The 16,427-nt window shown below is 42.1% G+C and overlaps 1 protein-coding gene across 6 annotated transcripts in view; it reads left to right on the top strand.

The window, feature by feature from the left end:
* The window catches only part of LOC133459580 (disks large homolog 4), a 155,619-nt gene that overhangs the window by 47,336 nt on the left and 91,856 nt on the right, over positions 1–16,427 (top strand). For 3 of the 6 annotated variants that reach the window (XM_061739674.1, XM_061739671.1, XM_061739670.1), the window contains exon 1: positions 10,074–10,239. The exons of the other annotated variants lie outside the window; for them this stretch is intronic. In XM_061739674.1, the coding sequence (XP_061595658.1) occupies positions 10,138–10,239 (102 nt within the window). In that variant the 5' untranslated portion in view covers positions 10,074–10,137. Of the gene's footprint in view, positions 1–10,073; positions 10,240–16,427 lie in introns of those variants that run through there. 6 annotated transcript variants of the gene reach the window in all.

Below are 16,427 nucleotides of genomic sequence, written 5' to 3'. Positions count from 1 at the left end.
GAAAATCTGTCTCGCCTCTATTCAAAAGTTTATGTTTAATATTAGTATGTGGTATCCAATACACTTCCAACAGGAACTGGAGGCACCACCAGGATTCTGATGTGAAATACCCATGATTCAAATATTCTGCATAATAATTACCGAGTCTATGAGATATCCAATGAGCAAAGCATGGTGAAAATAAGATTTAGTGTGAATTGAAGGCAATGTGCTTCTGAGCGAATACAAAGTATATTATGGCTTCTGCAGCAGAGCCTGGCACTGCAGTAGCATGTCCATGAGGTTAAATGTGAAAGGAAGGCACATGACCACCGCTTTTAGAAGAGGCAGGCTGAGAGAAAGCTTGTTAGCTTGTCGGTGGTTCCAGTTCATGTTAATGGGCAGATTTTGGTACAGGTTGGAGCCTGAAGTAACAGCCCAAGCTAGTCTTTCATCCACATTTCTTCATGATATATGCAGTCTCAGATGGCGGACAGCTGGCAGAGGACGGTTTTAGTACAGAGGACAACACACTTCTGTTGGCTTTTGTGTGGGAGGAGGCACAGCAGAAACAGTCTGTGATGGAGAAAGTGAGGTGATGGGTTTAAAGAATTAGACCACTAGCTGCAGCAAATACATCCTTTCTTATCATAAGAAGAGGATCAGATGCATGCTTTGATAATTAAAGAGTAAAGAGTGTAGATGTTCTCACTCTCTGTGAGATAATTATCCCCACTTGCTCAATTTAAATGCCAAATGTCTGTCTTTGAGCATGTGTGCCACCAACAATAGAAGAAAAAAAAACAGGTGGATTCCTGGGGGTGATACATTTTTGGCTTTTAAAATGTGTTGGTGTTGTAATATGCACATCATACTTTGTGCATAATGCATTGCTCCCAGTCATTTCTGTTGGTGATGACTACATTTGGGCATATAAAATTTTCACAGCTGGCTGATCTTACAAAAGACAGACCCAGGAATATATCCGACATGAAACACTGCAGTTTGAAATCCTACAGAGAAAGCAGCGAGCGTTGCTCCTGCATCTGCTGCTGACCTGAGGCAATCATTTTCCACAGGATCCATGTTTTGTGGTAATCTTGCTTTGATTACAGTGGCAGGATGAATTAACCTTTGACTGATACAAGAGAAGTAAGAAATTGTTTTTAATGGTGACCAAAAAGCCAGTTATACTTGCACTAGAAATGATTTTGTTTAGAGGCATTTAAGGCAATTACTTTGACCTCCTGTAAATCCATCTCGCTGGCCGTGTTCTGTATGGAATGAGCACATCTTTCTACTTTTTGGAAGAGTTTAGTTACTGTAAGTACAATAAAATACTCAAGAGGAAGTCAGATATTTCAGGTTCTGTGTTGGTGTGAATACTATTATTCTCAACAAGTCTCCGTAGCACTGAGGCAGTCTCAGCGGGTTCCAGGGTGTCTGTAGTTACACTCTTTCTCTGTCAAATCACATTAGTGCAAGAGGTTATAGAAGGCTCAAAATAAAAGGAAAGTTTTTATGTCCAGTTTGAACAAAAATGTTTTTCAGCACCGAGCAGCTGCTTGGTATGAAGAAATTAGTTCAGACAGAGCAAAGGTGAAATAGTTGTTCTTCTGTCATAGTTTGGACAAATCTCTCATTCAGAGGGGGAAGTGTGAAATATGGGCAAGGTGCAGGTAGCTTGCAGAAAATTCTTAATTTTTCAACCCTGTAAAAAATATGTTATGTATGTATATTGATACAATTAGGTGAGTGGAGAATTCTACAATTGAAGCATGTATGCTATATTTGTAGTTTTCAAAAAATAGAAATAGAAATAGAAATAGAAAGCCTTTATTATCATTATATTTCTACAATGGAATTAGGCAGCAGCTCCGTCAAAGTGCAAAACAAATGCAAGACTATATAATCAAGTAAACTGTACACAACAAAAATGAAAAAAAAAAAAAAAAAAAAAAAAGTAAACATAAATACATATATATACACTATAAGGAAAGAGTGAGTGGGAGAATAAAATAAAATAAAAATAAAAATGTACATGAATAGGTGGAGGAATATTGCACTTGGATGGGTGGAAGAATATTGCACTGAAAGGATGGAAGAGTATTATATATATATATATATATAAAATGTTGGTTTTATTTATTTATTTTTTTCCTTTCAGTAGAAGGTATTAATATGGCCGTTGGGGCCACATGGGTTTTAGTTACTTTGCAAACCAAATCTAAATTGTAGGTATTCAAAAATAGTTCCACAAAACACTACATACAGTATAATTTAGTTTATCCAGCTAACCTAAATACAACCAACCAGCCAAACTGAAATGGGTTTCAATAAACCTCAAAATCATCCACAAGGTGATTCTCCTTGAGCTTGACTGCTCCTTGTTTCCAGAGAGACAGAATAGACCAAGAAAGACCAATCAGCACGCTGTGATTAACAAGCAAGATGATCAATTAATTTTGCAAATACTATATACCAGTGGAGACCTCGACTTTTGGTGGGAAAATTGTCTTTAATTTTTGTATTTAATTTTAAGAGAACCTTTAAATCAAAAGTTTTAACATGGCTATTGTTTAGCTACCCAAACACACTGGTTCTTTTTGCTTTTTTTTTCCATCTACTAGTACTTTACTGTCTACTGCGGTGATGGAAAAGTACCAATTTAGGATGACCAATTAAGTTACAATTTGCAAAATATTAGTTCATTTTATAATACTGTTACTCCAATAGTTACAACAACAACAACTGTATCTTTGCTTTAGATACAGGACATAGGAGTATTTTCCTCCGCCGCTGATAGTAAAGATTCAAAGACTCGAGCAAATGGAAAAACTGAGCCAATGCCACATGTGCCATGTGGTTTTACCCACAGGGTAAGCTTGGCACAGTTTCTGCTGCTCTTACAGTACATGTCTTAAAAGTGTTAAGTGTGAAGTCTTACTTGACAAAAGCAGTCTCACTGGTGTCAGCGTCACATGCTGCTGTAACACAAGACAGCTGCCTTTATAGGAGACACTGACAGATGACGGAAACAGTGCTGCTACAGACACAGTTACCAGAAATCTGCTGGAAAGTGGTGTGTTTGTTAGGTATTTGTCACCCCCTGCAGATGTTGTCATGGAAACACTCTTTTAGGGTCTTCTCTCTGGCTCTTTTTTCTCTCTCCTTCTCTCATACAATGCTGCGTAAGGATGTTAATGCTATGCTCAGCACACCACAGTTCAGGTTGCCATGTGACTCCCACACTTACATAATGCTGTAGTAGAGGGGAGAAGCCACTTACAGTAAATCATGAACATTTTTCATTTATTTTCTGTTCTAACTGTTTAAATCATAGATTTTTTTCATCATATCCATCTTAGTTGCATGAAAATGCTTAAAAAAAGTTTTAATATAAATGTACACATTTTAAATAAAGAAAAGGTGTTTATGCAGCTGTATGATACCACATTTGTCAAATCAAGAGGCTATTTCCAGGATGTGCTTTCTACATTTCCTTTATAAATATAACAGGGGAAAATATTTTCAGACAAAACCAGCATTGATCAGTTTCACATCATGTATATTTGTAACTAAGAAGGATCTCTATATTGGAGTTAGAGCTGACGTCACTAGGGAGCACTGAAGCCCTCGCCGCAGTCGGTCCTGAGATGAATGCACAATATGTAAATCCAGCCTACCTGGTTCTCTCACTCCACCCTGTGGGCTCACCATGGCAGCACAATCACACAGAGGGGAGAGGACGGACACAAAAGACCAAAAAACAAAATGAGAGGACGCCTAGGAAAAACATACACCGAAAATTTCATGGAAAATATATTGTCCATACTCATGGAACCAGTTCAGATGGATGAGCCACTGGAAATCCTTCATCGCACACTGAAGCAATAACCAAGCCTCATCTATATAAGAAAGAAATTCTTTTCAGAAATTTTATGTACAGTATATGAGGAACTTCAAAGTTTAGAATATAAAAGAAATACACTCTTGAGGGTTAATTTTACACAATAAGATGTACTTCTAAAGGATAGAAAGCTGAATTATTCTCTGAAGGTGACGAGTGATGGTGGTTGTTAAAACAGTAACTCCAAAAAGAAGTTTCTCAAAGTGGGAAAAAATGAACATAAGGGAGTCATTTATCTTATGAAAAACATAAAGTTTATTGAGAGTAAATTATTTTTCAAGTGAAAGAAAATACATGTTTAAAATTTAAGACATCTTTGTTACTATATTTGAGACTTTAGAAGAGGTAATACTGAAATATTTACTATAGAAAAGCCAACCAGCAGCCAAATATCGCTTTCCACTGAAAACATACTCAATGGAAATAACTCTGGTCACTGCCACAACGTACTTTTAGGCCTTAAACTTAAAGACACTCTGCCTTCGAGTGTCCCATGTTTAATCCAACGGTCTAACAACAGTGTGGCCAGAGTTACAGTGAACAGGTTTCCGCAGGCTCCTGTTACATCTTTTGACCTGTCTGTATGTTTTTCTTTCAAGGTGCACTGTGATTTGATTTGATTTGAAGATTTTATTTCGAACATGTATGTTAAAAAAGAATACAAAAAAGTAAAAACAAAAAAAATACAAATATATATATACATGTATATATATATTTGACCTGTGATATATATATATATATATATATATATATATATATATATATATATATATATATATATATATATATATATATATATATATATATATATATATATATATATATATATATATATATACATACATACATATATGTACAGCACTTGGGCAGGCCTCAAGGATCCACCAAAATGTTTGAAACGGAGTAGGAATTAGGTAACCACTTATCGAGTCCTACCCCTGAATCTTACATGCATTCTTACATTATAATGAGACGAGTTTCAATAAGCTTACTTATAAAATACACATACCTACTTTAATAACTGTTCAATATAGTGATATAATACTCAATTATATGTATATAAATATAGTCAAAATTAAAACAAATCAAAGCAAACAAAAGAAAACAAAACAAACGCCCAGCATTTAGTTGTGCTACTATGTATGTATGTACTAATAGAAGTAATTATAATGCATAGTATTACATTATCATTACTTTACTATAATACTCAATATAATAAAGAACAATAGACAGCAATGGTACAACGATCCATCCCTCCATCCATCCATTTTCTGCCGCTTATCCGGAACCGGGTCACGGGGGCAGCAGTCTTAGCAGAGATGCCCAGACTTCCTTCACCCCAGACACTTCCTCCAGCTTTTCCGAGGGGAGTCCGAGACGTTCCCAGGCCAGCTGAGAGACATAGTCTCTCCAGCGTGTCCTGGTTCTTCCCCGGGGTCTCCTCCCGGTGGGACATGCCTGGAACACCTCCCTAGGGAGGCGTCCAGGAGGATCCGGTACAGATGCCCAAACCTCCTCAGCTGACTCCTCTCAATGTGAAGGAGCAGCGGCTCGACTCCGATCTCCTCCCGGGTGACCGAACTCCTCACCCTATCTCTAGGGGAGCGTCCAGCCACCCTGCAGAGGAAACTCATCTCGGCCGCTTGTATCCGTGATCTTATCCTTTCGGTCACTCCCCAAAGTTCATGACCATAGGTGAGGGTAGGAGCGTAGATTGACCGGTAAATCGAGAGCTTCGCCTTTGGACTCAGCTCCTCCTTCACCACAACGGTCCGGTACATCGACCGCATAACTGCGGACGCTGCACCAATCCGTCTGTCAATCTCACGCTCCATCGTTCCCTCACTCGAGAACAAGACCCCGAGATACTTGAACTCCTCCACCTGAGGCAGGACTTCCCCACCCACCCGGAGAAGGCACGCCACCCACTCACAAAGCACATGTAGACTGGTGGGGCAAATTCCCATGAACCCTCAAGCCCCCTGCGGAGGGTATAGAGCTGGTCCAGTGTCCCACGGCTGGGACAAAAACTGCACTGTTCCTCCTGAATCCGAGGTTCAACTATCGGCCGTATTCGCCTCTCCAGTACCCTGGCGTTGACTTTCCCGGGGAGGCTGAGAAGTGTGATCCCCCTATAGTTGGAACACACTCTCCGGTCCCCCTTTTTAAAAAGAGGGACCACCACCCCGGTTTGCCACCCCATCGGCACTGTCCCCTTCCTCCATGCAATGTTGCAGAGGCGTGTCAACCAAGACAGCCCTACGACATCCAGAGACTTGAGGTACTCGGGGCGGATCTCATCCACCCCCGGTGCCACTGAGGAGCTTATGAACCACCTCGGTGACCTCGGCTTGGGTGATGGACGAGCACATCCCCGAGTCCACACTCTCTGCTTCCTCAATGGAAGGCATGTCAGTCGGATTGAGGAGATCCTCGAAGTATTCAAAGCTGCGGCTTGCTTGGCCTGCCGGTACCCATCTACTGCGTCAGGAGTCCCACAGGCCAACATAGCTCGGTAGGACTCCTTCTTCAGTCTGACGGCATCCTTTACTTCGGGTGTCCACCACCGGGTTCTAGGATTGCCGCCACGACAGGCACCGGAGACCTTGCGTCCACAACTTCGAGCCGCCGCATCAACAATGGAGGCAGAGAACATGGACCACTCAGACTCAATGTCCCCCACCTCCCAGGGATCTGAGAGAAGCTTTCTCTGAGGTGAGAGTTGAAGACGTCCCTGACAGAGGGCTCAGCCAGACATTCCCAACAGACTCTCACAATCCATTTAGGTCTGCCCGGTCTGTCCAACTTCTTCCTCCACCAGTGTATCCAACTCACCACCAGGTGGTGATCAGTTGACAGCTCAGTGTCCTGGTGCCATGTGCACTGATGGACACCCTTATGCCTGAACATGGTGTTTGTTATGGACAAACCGTGACTAGCACATAAGTCCAACAACAAAGCACCGCTCGGGTTCAGATCGGGGAGGCCGTTCCTCCCAATCACGCCTCTCCAGGTATCACTGTCATTGCCCACATGAGCGTTGAAGTCCCCCAGTAAAACAATGGAGTCCCCAGTTGGAGCACCATCAAGTACCCCTCCCAAGAACTCCAAGAAGGCCGGATAATCTGCACAGCCGTTCGGCCCGTAGGCACAGACAACAGTGGGAGACCTTTTTCTGACCCGAAGGCGCAGGGAAGCGACCCTCTCGTTCACCGGGGTAAACTCCAACACACTGAGCTGGGGGGCTATAACCAAGCCCACACCAGCTAGCCGCCTTTCACCCTGGGCAACCGGCTCCTTCCCCCCCAGCGAGGTGACATTCCATGTCCCCACTAAGAGGGTTTTGGTCCAGGGATTGGGTCGTTGGGGCACCCCGCCACGACTGCTACCCAGATCACAAGGCACCGGCCTCTCACGGTCCTTCCTGCGGGTGGTGGGCCTACGGGAAGGCGGGCCCACGTTGCCATTTCTGGCTGAGACCATTCAGGTCCCATGGGCAAAGACCCGGCCACCAGGCGCTCGCCTACGAGCCCCAACCCCAGGCCTGGCACCAGGGAGTGGCCCCGGTGACGCCAATCCGGGCGACGTGACGGTCCTCGATTTCTTCCTTTTCACGATTGGCTTTGTGAACCGCTCTTAGTCTGGCCGGTCACCTAGGACCTGTTTGCCATGGGAGTCCCTACCAGGAGCGTAATGCCCCGGCCCAGACAACATAGCTCCTAGAATCACTCGGGCAACACAAACCCTTGCACCACAGTAAGGTGGCGGTTCAAGGAGGGGTGGTATAACAATATACTTGAATAACTATAGAAAAGTAGATATGCTATATATACACACTGGTTCATATATTTACCTCCAATTATATACATAAAAATTACTATAAATCTATATATCGACATATCTACATATAACTATAAATCAATATATATTAATAGAGATATAGATATATAAATACTGTACGTAATATAGCTCAATATATCTACTGTATATACATACCTACATATAACATATCTATATCCATAATATGTTGTGACCAACGTATTAGTTCCCTGCAAGCCATATTGTGCCACAGGTATCTAATGAACTTGACATCATATGTGATGTAAGCAGACTGTCCAGTGAAGATACCTGCTGAATCATGGTACTGTACACTGCGATACGAGTCCCATCAAATTAAAACACTTTTTATGCTCTGACAGACTGAATACTAATTGCATTGTTTACTATGTTGTGCAGATATTTACCAGTTTTCCACACACCAGAGATCTATAACTCCTCTGCTGAAAAAGAAGGCTGCATCCTTTAAATAGTATGAGCAACAAAACGATCACACAGAGAAAGTCTCTGCTGCCACAGCTCAGGCAGATTAACTTGTTCATTTGCATCCTAGGTGCCAGTTGCCCTGTAACCAGCTCAGTTGTGGCTTGGGCTAAGTTTCAAATGGCATACTTTCAGGAGTGCACTCGAAGACAGTGCACTTCATGACTTTTTGATAATATTATAGTTTACACATAATGCCAATTTCTTTGTGAACAACCAGTGCCATCTTCTTTTTCACCAAAAAAATGTGACAAAAAAGTGTCCGACCACTTCCACTACAACGGAAGATGCAGTGGACAAGATGATAAACATAGAAGCTGTGAAGTGTCCAGCATACCACACTCAGTTCGCTGAGCATTTTGAGCGCACCACCTAGATACTTGCAGTGTACTGTGCGATGACAGGATTGTTGCTGTGAATGTACTTAACACTCAAAATAGCAGGTGGAAGTGCAGAAGTGCATGGTTTGGGAACATAGCTTTAGAGTTTAACCTGGAGTTAAACCCCCATGCGCCATAAGAAAGGCACATGATCACTTAGTTTAGTTTTTTTTAGTTTAGTTTAGTTTAGTTTATTTTCGGTCATGACATCACAAAAAAAAAGGACTGGTAGCGCTTAAATGCTGCTACCAGTCCTTTATTAATACGTAAATTATTTTACAATTTTCAATATAACTTATAACTTGTAACATAATTTTATTATTTATCCAAAAAACATGACCTGAAATAAATCACAGTTCTTATTCTAAAACATATTCCTGAATGCAAATACATGTTTTGATTTAGTTTTATTTACTACCACATCTATTTAATTATTTTATCTATTTGTTTCTGCCCTGTGATGAACTGGTGGGCTGCCCAGGGTACACAATGACCCACTACAGAATGAGCCAGGTGGAGAACATTTATATCATTTTTTTCATATTCCTTTGAAGAAGTGTTTGCAGATGCATCTCCAGTTCTGTGAATTCGCCAATTGCTGTCTGATGGATTTTTCTCTTGGTTTTAGGAGGTGGCCAGGCTTACTTCCACGGACCACCCTTTAGCTCCCCCCATGTTGGCCTTTTTATTATTTCCAAATCACTCCTTTTGCAAGGAAAGATATTGAAACAGTTCTTTCACATTGTTAATCTTTCATCTGGGAAAGCCAGGTTAATACCTGCATTTATTCTAATAGATCATCCATTTGTGTCGTTATTTGTTGCTTTGATTTCAGCAGATTTCAGCACTAGAGACAGTTCCAGTAGCAGTTTTTTCTAATATATTCCAACAGGGGGCGCCGCAATTACACTGTTACATGTGACCAAGAGCAAATGAGAGTGTTTGATGTAGCGTCGTCAATGTTTATCAGCTTATATTGCTTCTAATTGTGTGTGTATTTTTATATGTACATTTAAATTTAGGCTGACTAATATTTCCATATATGGTCTCGTCAAATAGATCGGCAATGTATCTCTTTACTCGCTTTCCACTGATTCCAGCTGCGCTTTAAGTCTAAACTTTACGGGGACCCAAGTGGAGACAACGGAGTGAGAGAGAAGGAAGGCGACACTTGAGCCTGAATGATGCTGGATGATGCTGGATGATGCTGGAGGATGCTGGATGATGCTGGATGATGCTGCCCCTGTTCAAACCTCTGGACAACATGGCGCTGCGCGGACCCCGGCCGACGCTCCGAGCCTGACCAGAAGGAAAAACCATTTCAAGTTGCATAGGAATATAAATACATGAGGTTTGAACGGGGGAAGCCGGTCTAGTGGAATCAGCGACGTCCCCTGCCCCCGTCTCTGCTGCGGTTCCGCGCGTCTTTGCGCGTCTCCGCGCGTCCCTGCTTGTGCGTCTCGGCTGTGAGCGGCTTTGAGCGGCTTTGAGCGGCTCTTTGAGCGGCTCTGCTCCGTGTTGTCCGCCGTTCTGCGGCGCTCTGGACCGATGTCTCTGCCTGTCAGGAGTTTGAAGTGTCTCTCCCCGGTCATGTGCCAGTGTAAGGTCATCTGCAGCAACCGGACCCTCTCCCTCATGTTTGGGTGTAAGGTGAGTTGCCGATAGATGCAGCTCCGACTGTCATTTTCTACAATGATGGAACAGGAAGAAGAAGAAAGAAAAGAAGATATGGAGGGCCTTTGGAGGAAATCGCCTTGTATGTTTGTTTCAGGCGCGATCGTATTGCGTGTATGTGGCATTGAATTGTCTCTATGGGTTATTTCAGCTTTGTTTTTACAGTTCAGTGGGCCTAATTAATAGCCCAAGGAGATACTCACCTACTTCTGTTTTCCATATTTTCCTTTTTTTCTCTCATAACACACTGCCTTTATCGTTCTGCATGAAAGGAAATTCACGCTCAGATGGCCAGTTTCCATTTACACACACCAGGGTACAGCATCTCTCTCAGGCAAGGCTATATTTATCCAAAGCTCTTCTTTAACATTAATGCAAACTACTACTAGATAAATGAACATGTATCATCTGGTTGCAAATGACAAAACGATAGGTTCCATTTTTAATTTTTACTTTGAAACCCAGCAACGCAAACAGCATGGTAATGATTGTGACCTTGGGTAATGCTCTATATTACTCAGGGTGACTAAGATATCATTCATCACCTGAAAAAAACATGAAGGGCCACAGAAGCATTATCTAATATTGAAATCAGGAAACGTGAACTGCGCTGTGTTTTCCAGAGCCAACAAATCAGATCTAAGCTGTTGTCAGCTGCTTACCAGCAAGCTGGCATATCATGCTATTCTATGTGTTTGCAGTATGGCATTTGATTTGGCAGGAGGAGGTTATGTGATCCATATTTGGTCAGTCCCTGCTTGTCCATTGCATTCAAGATGTATCTCCCTATCAGCTTTAGCATTCGGGTCCATTGCTGCTAGCTCAGTTTCCCTCCACATGGTCTTGTAGTTTGTTTGTGCTACAAATACAAACCTAACTAAATTGGTAATTTCCGGCCAGGAATTGTCCTCTCAAGAGAGTGGGTAAAATTATATCCACTAAACACATCCAGAGCTTCAGCCAATCTGCATGTAGCTTCAGTCCAAACGTTTTGGTTTTTTGCTCTGTTGTGTAGCTATGGCCAACTTCACTCACTGCATATGATTAATGTCTCAAATATGAAATAGGTGGACAGTTTTATATTTATTTATTCAGAGTAGTATTCAGTTTAATATTATTCAGTGAGTGACTACATTTCAGTTTTACAAATATCATCCTAGTAAAGTTTTTTTTTCTTATTTAATTTTTTCTTTTTTCTTGCCTCCTAGTAAAGTTGACGTGGGCGTTTGCTTTCTGTGTTCCTCAGAAGCTGATCCTGTTATGCTCAGTGTTGAGTTTTACAAGCAGAGACAATCCCATGTGTTCCCTACATAACTCCCTCCTGCCTTCCATCTTCTTCTCTATTTTCATCTGAAGCACATTGTTGTGAAAAATGGATTAAAACTCTCTTCTGTATATTCAAGTTGCCTCTACAATCGTCATGACCAACCAATGAAATCCAATTCCACAGCAAACAATTATTCTATAACAAGAGCAGTTTACAAATGGGATTAAAAACTCAATTAAAGCAAATTGTGCTTGGGTGCACTAGGTAGTTCGAACAGCTTGTGTTTGTTGAAGTCTCCTGGGAAATTGTCATAGGTGGTATTTTATTCAGCTCTTCAGGTTGAACAGTACATTGCAACCTTGTACTTCAAGCATTCCTATATGTTCCACCTCTATCCCATATGAAGGGACTTTGCCCTTATGCTCTAAAGGACTGTGTTTGCTAAACATATTTGTTAAAAGAGCAAAAACACGACAGGTAATTTCCCAAGAAGATTGTTCAAGGTAAATAATTTGCTTAAGCTTTGTTCTTAAACAAAACCCTGCACAAATCCACTTGCTTGATCAAAATCCACAATCTTAATTAAAGGAGATATTTACATCTTTGAAAGCATTCATCAGTGCTTTAATGTGTTCTCCATAATTAACGCATGATCGATGATCGATGGCCTCAGAACATTTAATCAAAACAGCTTGCCTCGCTGGAGTTTGTCTTCAGGCTACGATTTGGAGCTGTGCTGATATTGAAGGCCATGCACTGTAGAGCTAAAGCCAACCCGACTGAGTTTTGATGGAGCATTGCAGTAGTAAATGATTTACGACTTAGGATCAGTGTACGTTTTTTTACCAGCCTAACGTTGTTAGACTAATAAATCTCACCGCACGGGGTGCGCTTGACCGGCGAAACAGTGTCACAATCAGCTCCAACACACAACCATTGTCTTTTCCACGGGTTTATTTTTTCATTAAAAAACTCCACACATGCTAACTTAAACAGTGATTGTGCTGTCAGCAGATAATCAACTGAAAAACATATAAATATAATCTGTATAACTGTAAAAATTCCTATGTTAATTTAACAGACATATTTATGATATTTAATACAAATTAAAATTATTTCGTATACCAACTCACCAGCTCAGCTTCACCAGTCAAACCGAGTCGCAGCATAAAAAACCACAGAAGATGAAATTAATGGTCGATATTGCTCCCGTTAGAATGAACGTTTACACTACGAATAAAACAATATTAACCATAGAAGGCAAACAACATGCCTGAAATATATAAGAAAACTTCACGCACTTCCCACTTGGGCTACAGGTTCTTGACCAAGTAGGCCACAATAACTAGTATTATCTATTATTAACATACAAATGAAATACAAAGATAACGTGTAACTCCTCAATTGAGAAAATACAGAAACAAATAACTGTCCAGTGACAAAGACGTGGTCTGAGTCCTGCATTCAAATGTCCATACTTTCAAGTCCTTAGGAGAGTATGTTAAGCCTCCTCCTGCTGCTCTACTGGTAGGAGCACCACCATTCGTCTGACGTCCCTGTGTAGCACCGTTGAAGGACATGGCTCCTGGTTCCTCCTGGCCTGGACCAGGATGATAGGAAGACTATGACAAACCCTCACCTTGACGTCTCTGACCACACCTTTATCATCTGGACACGCCTCCTCGACACGACCCAGCCTGAATCACCCCCAGAGGGCGTTTGTATGGCCTGGTATGGGTCTGCAACCCATACCAGGTCTCTCACAGAGACATTCGTGGCTGGGGCATGCCACTTTTGCTGGACGAACAGGTGAGGTCCTGCCAACTGGCTCCAATGCCTCCAAAACTTGTCCACCTCCACCTGGACTGCTCGCAGATGACTGAACGGGTAGGTAAGGAAGTCAAAGCCCTGGGTGTCGCCCCTAGGCTCTCCTTGACCCAACAGGAACAAGTTTGGTGTCACCACGTCCACAGTCTCCTCCTGAATCTGACCCCTGGCTCCGATTGGCCTCTCATTGGAAAGGTTGGCAGCCAGGTAGAGCAGGGTTTGGAACTCCAGGATGGTCAAGTTGCCCTCCTCACCAACACTGCTCAATGACCTCTTCAACGCAAGGACAGGTGCCTCTGCCATTCCGAATCGGGCAATCCCCTGCGCTAAACTCCCAGACCCAGTCAGTTTGGACTACCTCTTTGTCTATACCCGCCAGGAAGCTGTAGAAATCCTCCAGCGCAGCTCTGGCCCCCAGGAAGTTGGTGCCCTGGTCGGACCAGAGTTTACGGGGATAGCCTCTTAGTGCGGTGAAATGCTGATAAGTCTTGAGAAAGCCTTCAGTTGATAGGTCCTCAACCAAATCTGCATGAACAGCTCTTGAGGCCATACAACTGAAGACCACGCCCCAGACCTTCTTCTTCATGCGCCGCCTCACACCGTCTCTGACTGTGTATGGACCAAACAGGTCCAGCGTTGTGTACTCGAACGGAGCTGCTGGCTTGGTCCGTACAGAAGGGAGATTGCTCATTACTTGAGAGCAAAACTTGGCTTTGCCCTTCTGACAATGAATACACAAGTCCACAATTTTCCAAGCGAGTCTAAGGCCTTGCACCACCCAAGCTCTCTTCCTCATCTGGAGGGTTCCAGCAACGCCTTCATGGTTGACCCGGTGGGCTTCTTCAGCAAGGAGGCTGCTGATACACTCCCTGTAGGGGATCAGCGGGACCCCATATCCCCCTTTATCAACAGACTGGATCCGGCCGTGGCACAACAAGAGGCCCGTTGCTCTGTCCTTGTTAACAAACAGACGATTGCGCGTCGTCGTGGGGAGGGTCACACCTGTCTGGGCTGTGAGACCTACAGTCTTTGAATGCTTCCTCTTGCTCCTGGACTTTGAGTACTGCCTCCCACTTTTCTCGTACGCTGGTTAGATCTCTGCCGAGCAACCAGGAGTGCAAGGTTCTGCAAACGTATCCCACAGCCCCACAGAGTCCGATCGGTGTAGCAAACCTTGAAAGATCCATCTGCCTTACCAGAGCCGACCCCCAAAACCTCTCCTTAGTGCAGGTGCGAGATGCTGAAGACTGTTTTGCAGTGTTTGGCGAGGATCGGCGCTAGATGCTGATGACTGTTTTACAGTGTTTGGTGAGGATCCCCCATCCGCAGACAACTTCGTTGTGGGATAAAAAGAAAAAAAACATCGTCCAACCGCCGCTTCTCTGTCACGGGGCGGACGGTGTTGATTACTGTAAAAAAAATTTACCAGCCTAATGTTGCCTAATAAATCCCACGTGCGCTTGACCGGCGAAACAGTGACACACAACATACAATACACAACATATTTTATAATATATAAATTGTATAAATATGTTAATTTCACTGACATATTTATGATATTTAACACAAATTAAAATAATTTCGTATACCAACTCACCAGCTCAGCTTCACCAGTCAAACCGAGTCGCAGTATAAAAAACCACCGAAGAAGAAATCGATATTGCTACCGTTAGAATAAATGTTTACACTACGAATAAAACAATATGAACCGTAGAAGGCAAAACAACATGCCTGAAATATATAAGAAAACTTCACACAATCAGTGTAACTTCATCTCAAAATCAAGATCAATAATAACATCATCCAAAAAACGGATTCTTTGATGTCTTTACTAGAAAAAGGTAGGAAATGGTTAAAAATAGGAAAGAACATGCTGTTACATACAGACCGGCAAGAGTTTCTGTACGAGAGTTAATATCAGAAAGGGGGTTGATGCTTTTCTATACAGCACCATATCAATTTCACTTCCAAACTATACACATCTTTCTTTGGATTTAAACAGTTTTGGCTTTAACTGAAGAAACCAAGAGCTACATAGTGTACACAGAGCACATTTATGTAATGAGAAGCAGTGCAAGTGTGTTTATGTGAATAAAATACACAATAAATAGCATTAGGTGTAACATGAACTAGGTAAAAAAAAGACAGCATGTGCTTAAAATGCAGACCAATCTGCTCTGTCTATGCCATCAAATGTTGCACTGGAAAGGAACAGGTAAAGGTTGTAGCCATACATACTGTAACTGTATTAAGACTTCTATTGAGTCCTGTGATCACTAAAATATTTGAAAAAGAGCAGTAATTTCATCTTAGAAGTAATTTATTGACATTAACTGACACATTAAGGATCGATTTAAGTTATGACAGACAGGACATAGCAAACTGTAGTTATTTAGAAATGTTAGATGTATATGAGCTACAGGATTTAACAGGATTCGGCCAACTATGGCAACTCGTAAGAATGTTTGTTGTCTTGCAATGAGCATGAAGTTCCAGTGAAAAGAGTCTCTCCACATCCAAATGGAAACTGCCTCCTCTGCCCATCTCTCAGCAGAAGAATGAAGACTAAGATCCCACTATAGCACCATTTACTGTGTCTATGACTCTTATCTTATTATTTAATTTGAGGATGATGCATATTAGTGGCTCTCTGATCTGAATTTTTTTTGTATTTAAGACGGTAGTGTGAGGAATTACAATCAGCACTGAAATAAATACGTTCTATATGTGAAGTAAAACAAGACGTGTGGGGCTGAAGAAAGCTCAGGTTTGCTGCAGCACTAATGAGCTTCGGGAAATATGCTGCTGAAAGTATTTTTTTCAAGTTTTCAGTCAGATATTGTTTATAATTTAGCTGAGTAGAATGGGCACTTCCACTACCCCCCTTTGGGAGAATAGAGAGATGCCACCGAGGTACGGTTCAATATAAAACATCTTTACTCTGCAGGCAGGAAGCCTCCTTCAAATTCTCTCTGTTGTACAGCTTTCTTTTTAACTCAAAAGAAGGAGGTTTTACCATCCCAACAAATGCAGTTCCAATCCTTTTGTTGTCATTGTGCCATTAAGCACA

The sequence above is a fragment of the Cololabis saira genome, chromosome 14 (assembly GCF_033807715.1).
Source record: "Cololabis saira isolate AMF1-May2022 chromosome 14, fColSai1.1, whole genome shotgun sequence".
NCBI lineage: Eukaryota > Metazoa > Chordata > Actinopteri > Beloniformes > Belonidae > Cololabis > Cololabis saira.
The sequence above is the reverse complement of the archived record's forward strand: the minus strand, read 5'-3'. Positions and strand labels throughout refer to the sequence as shown.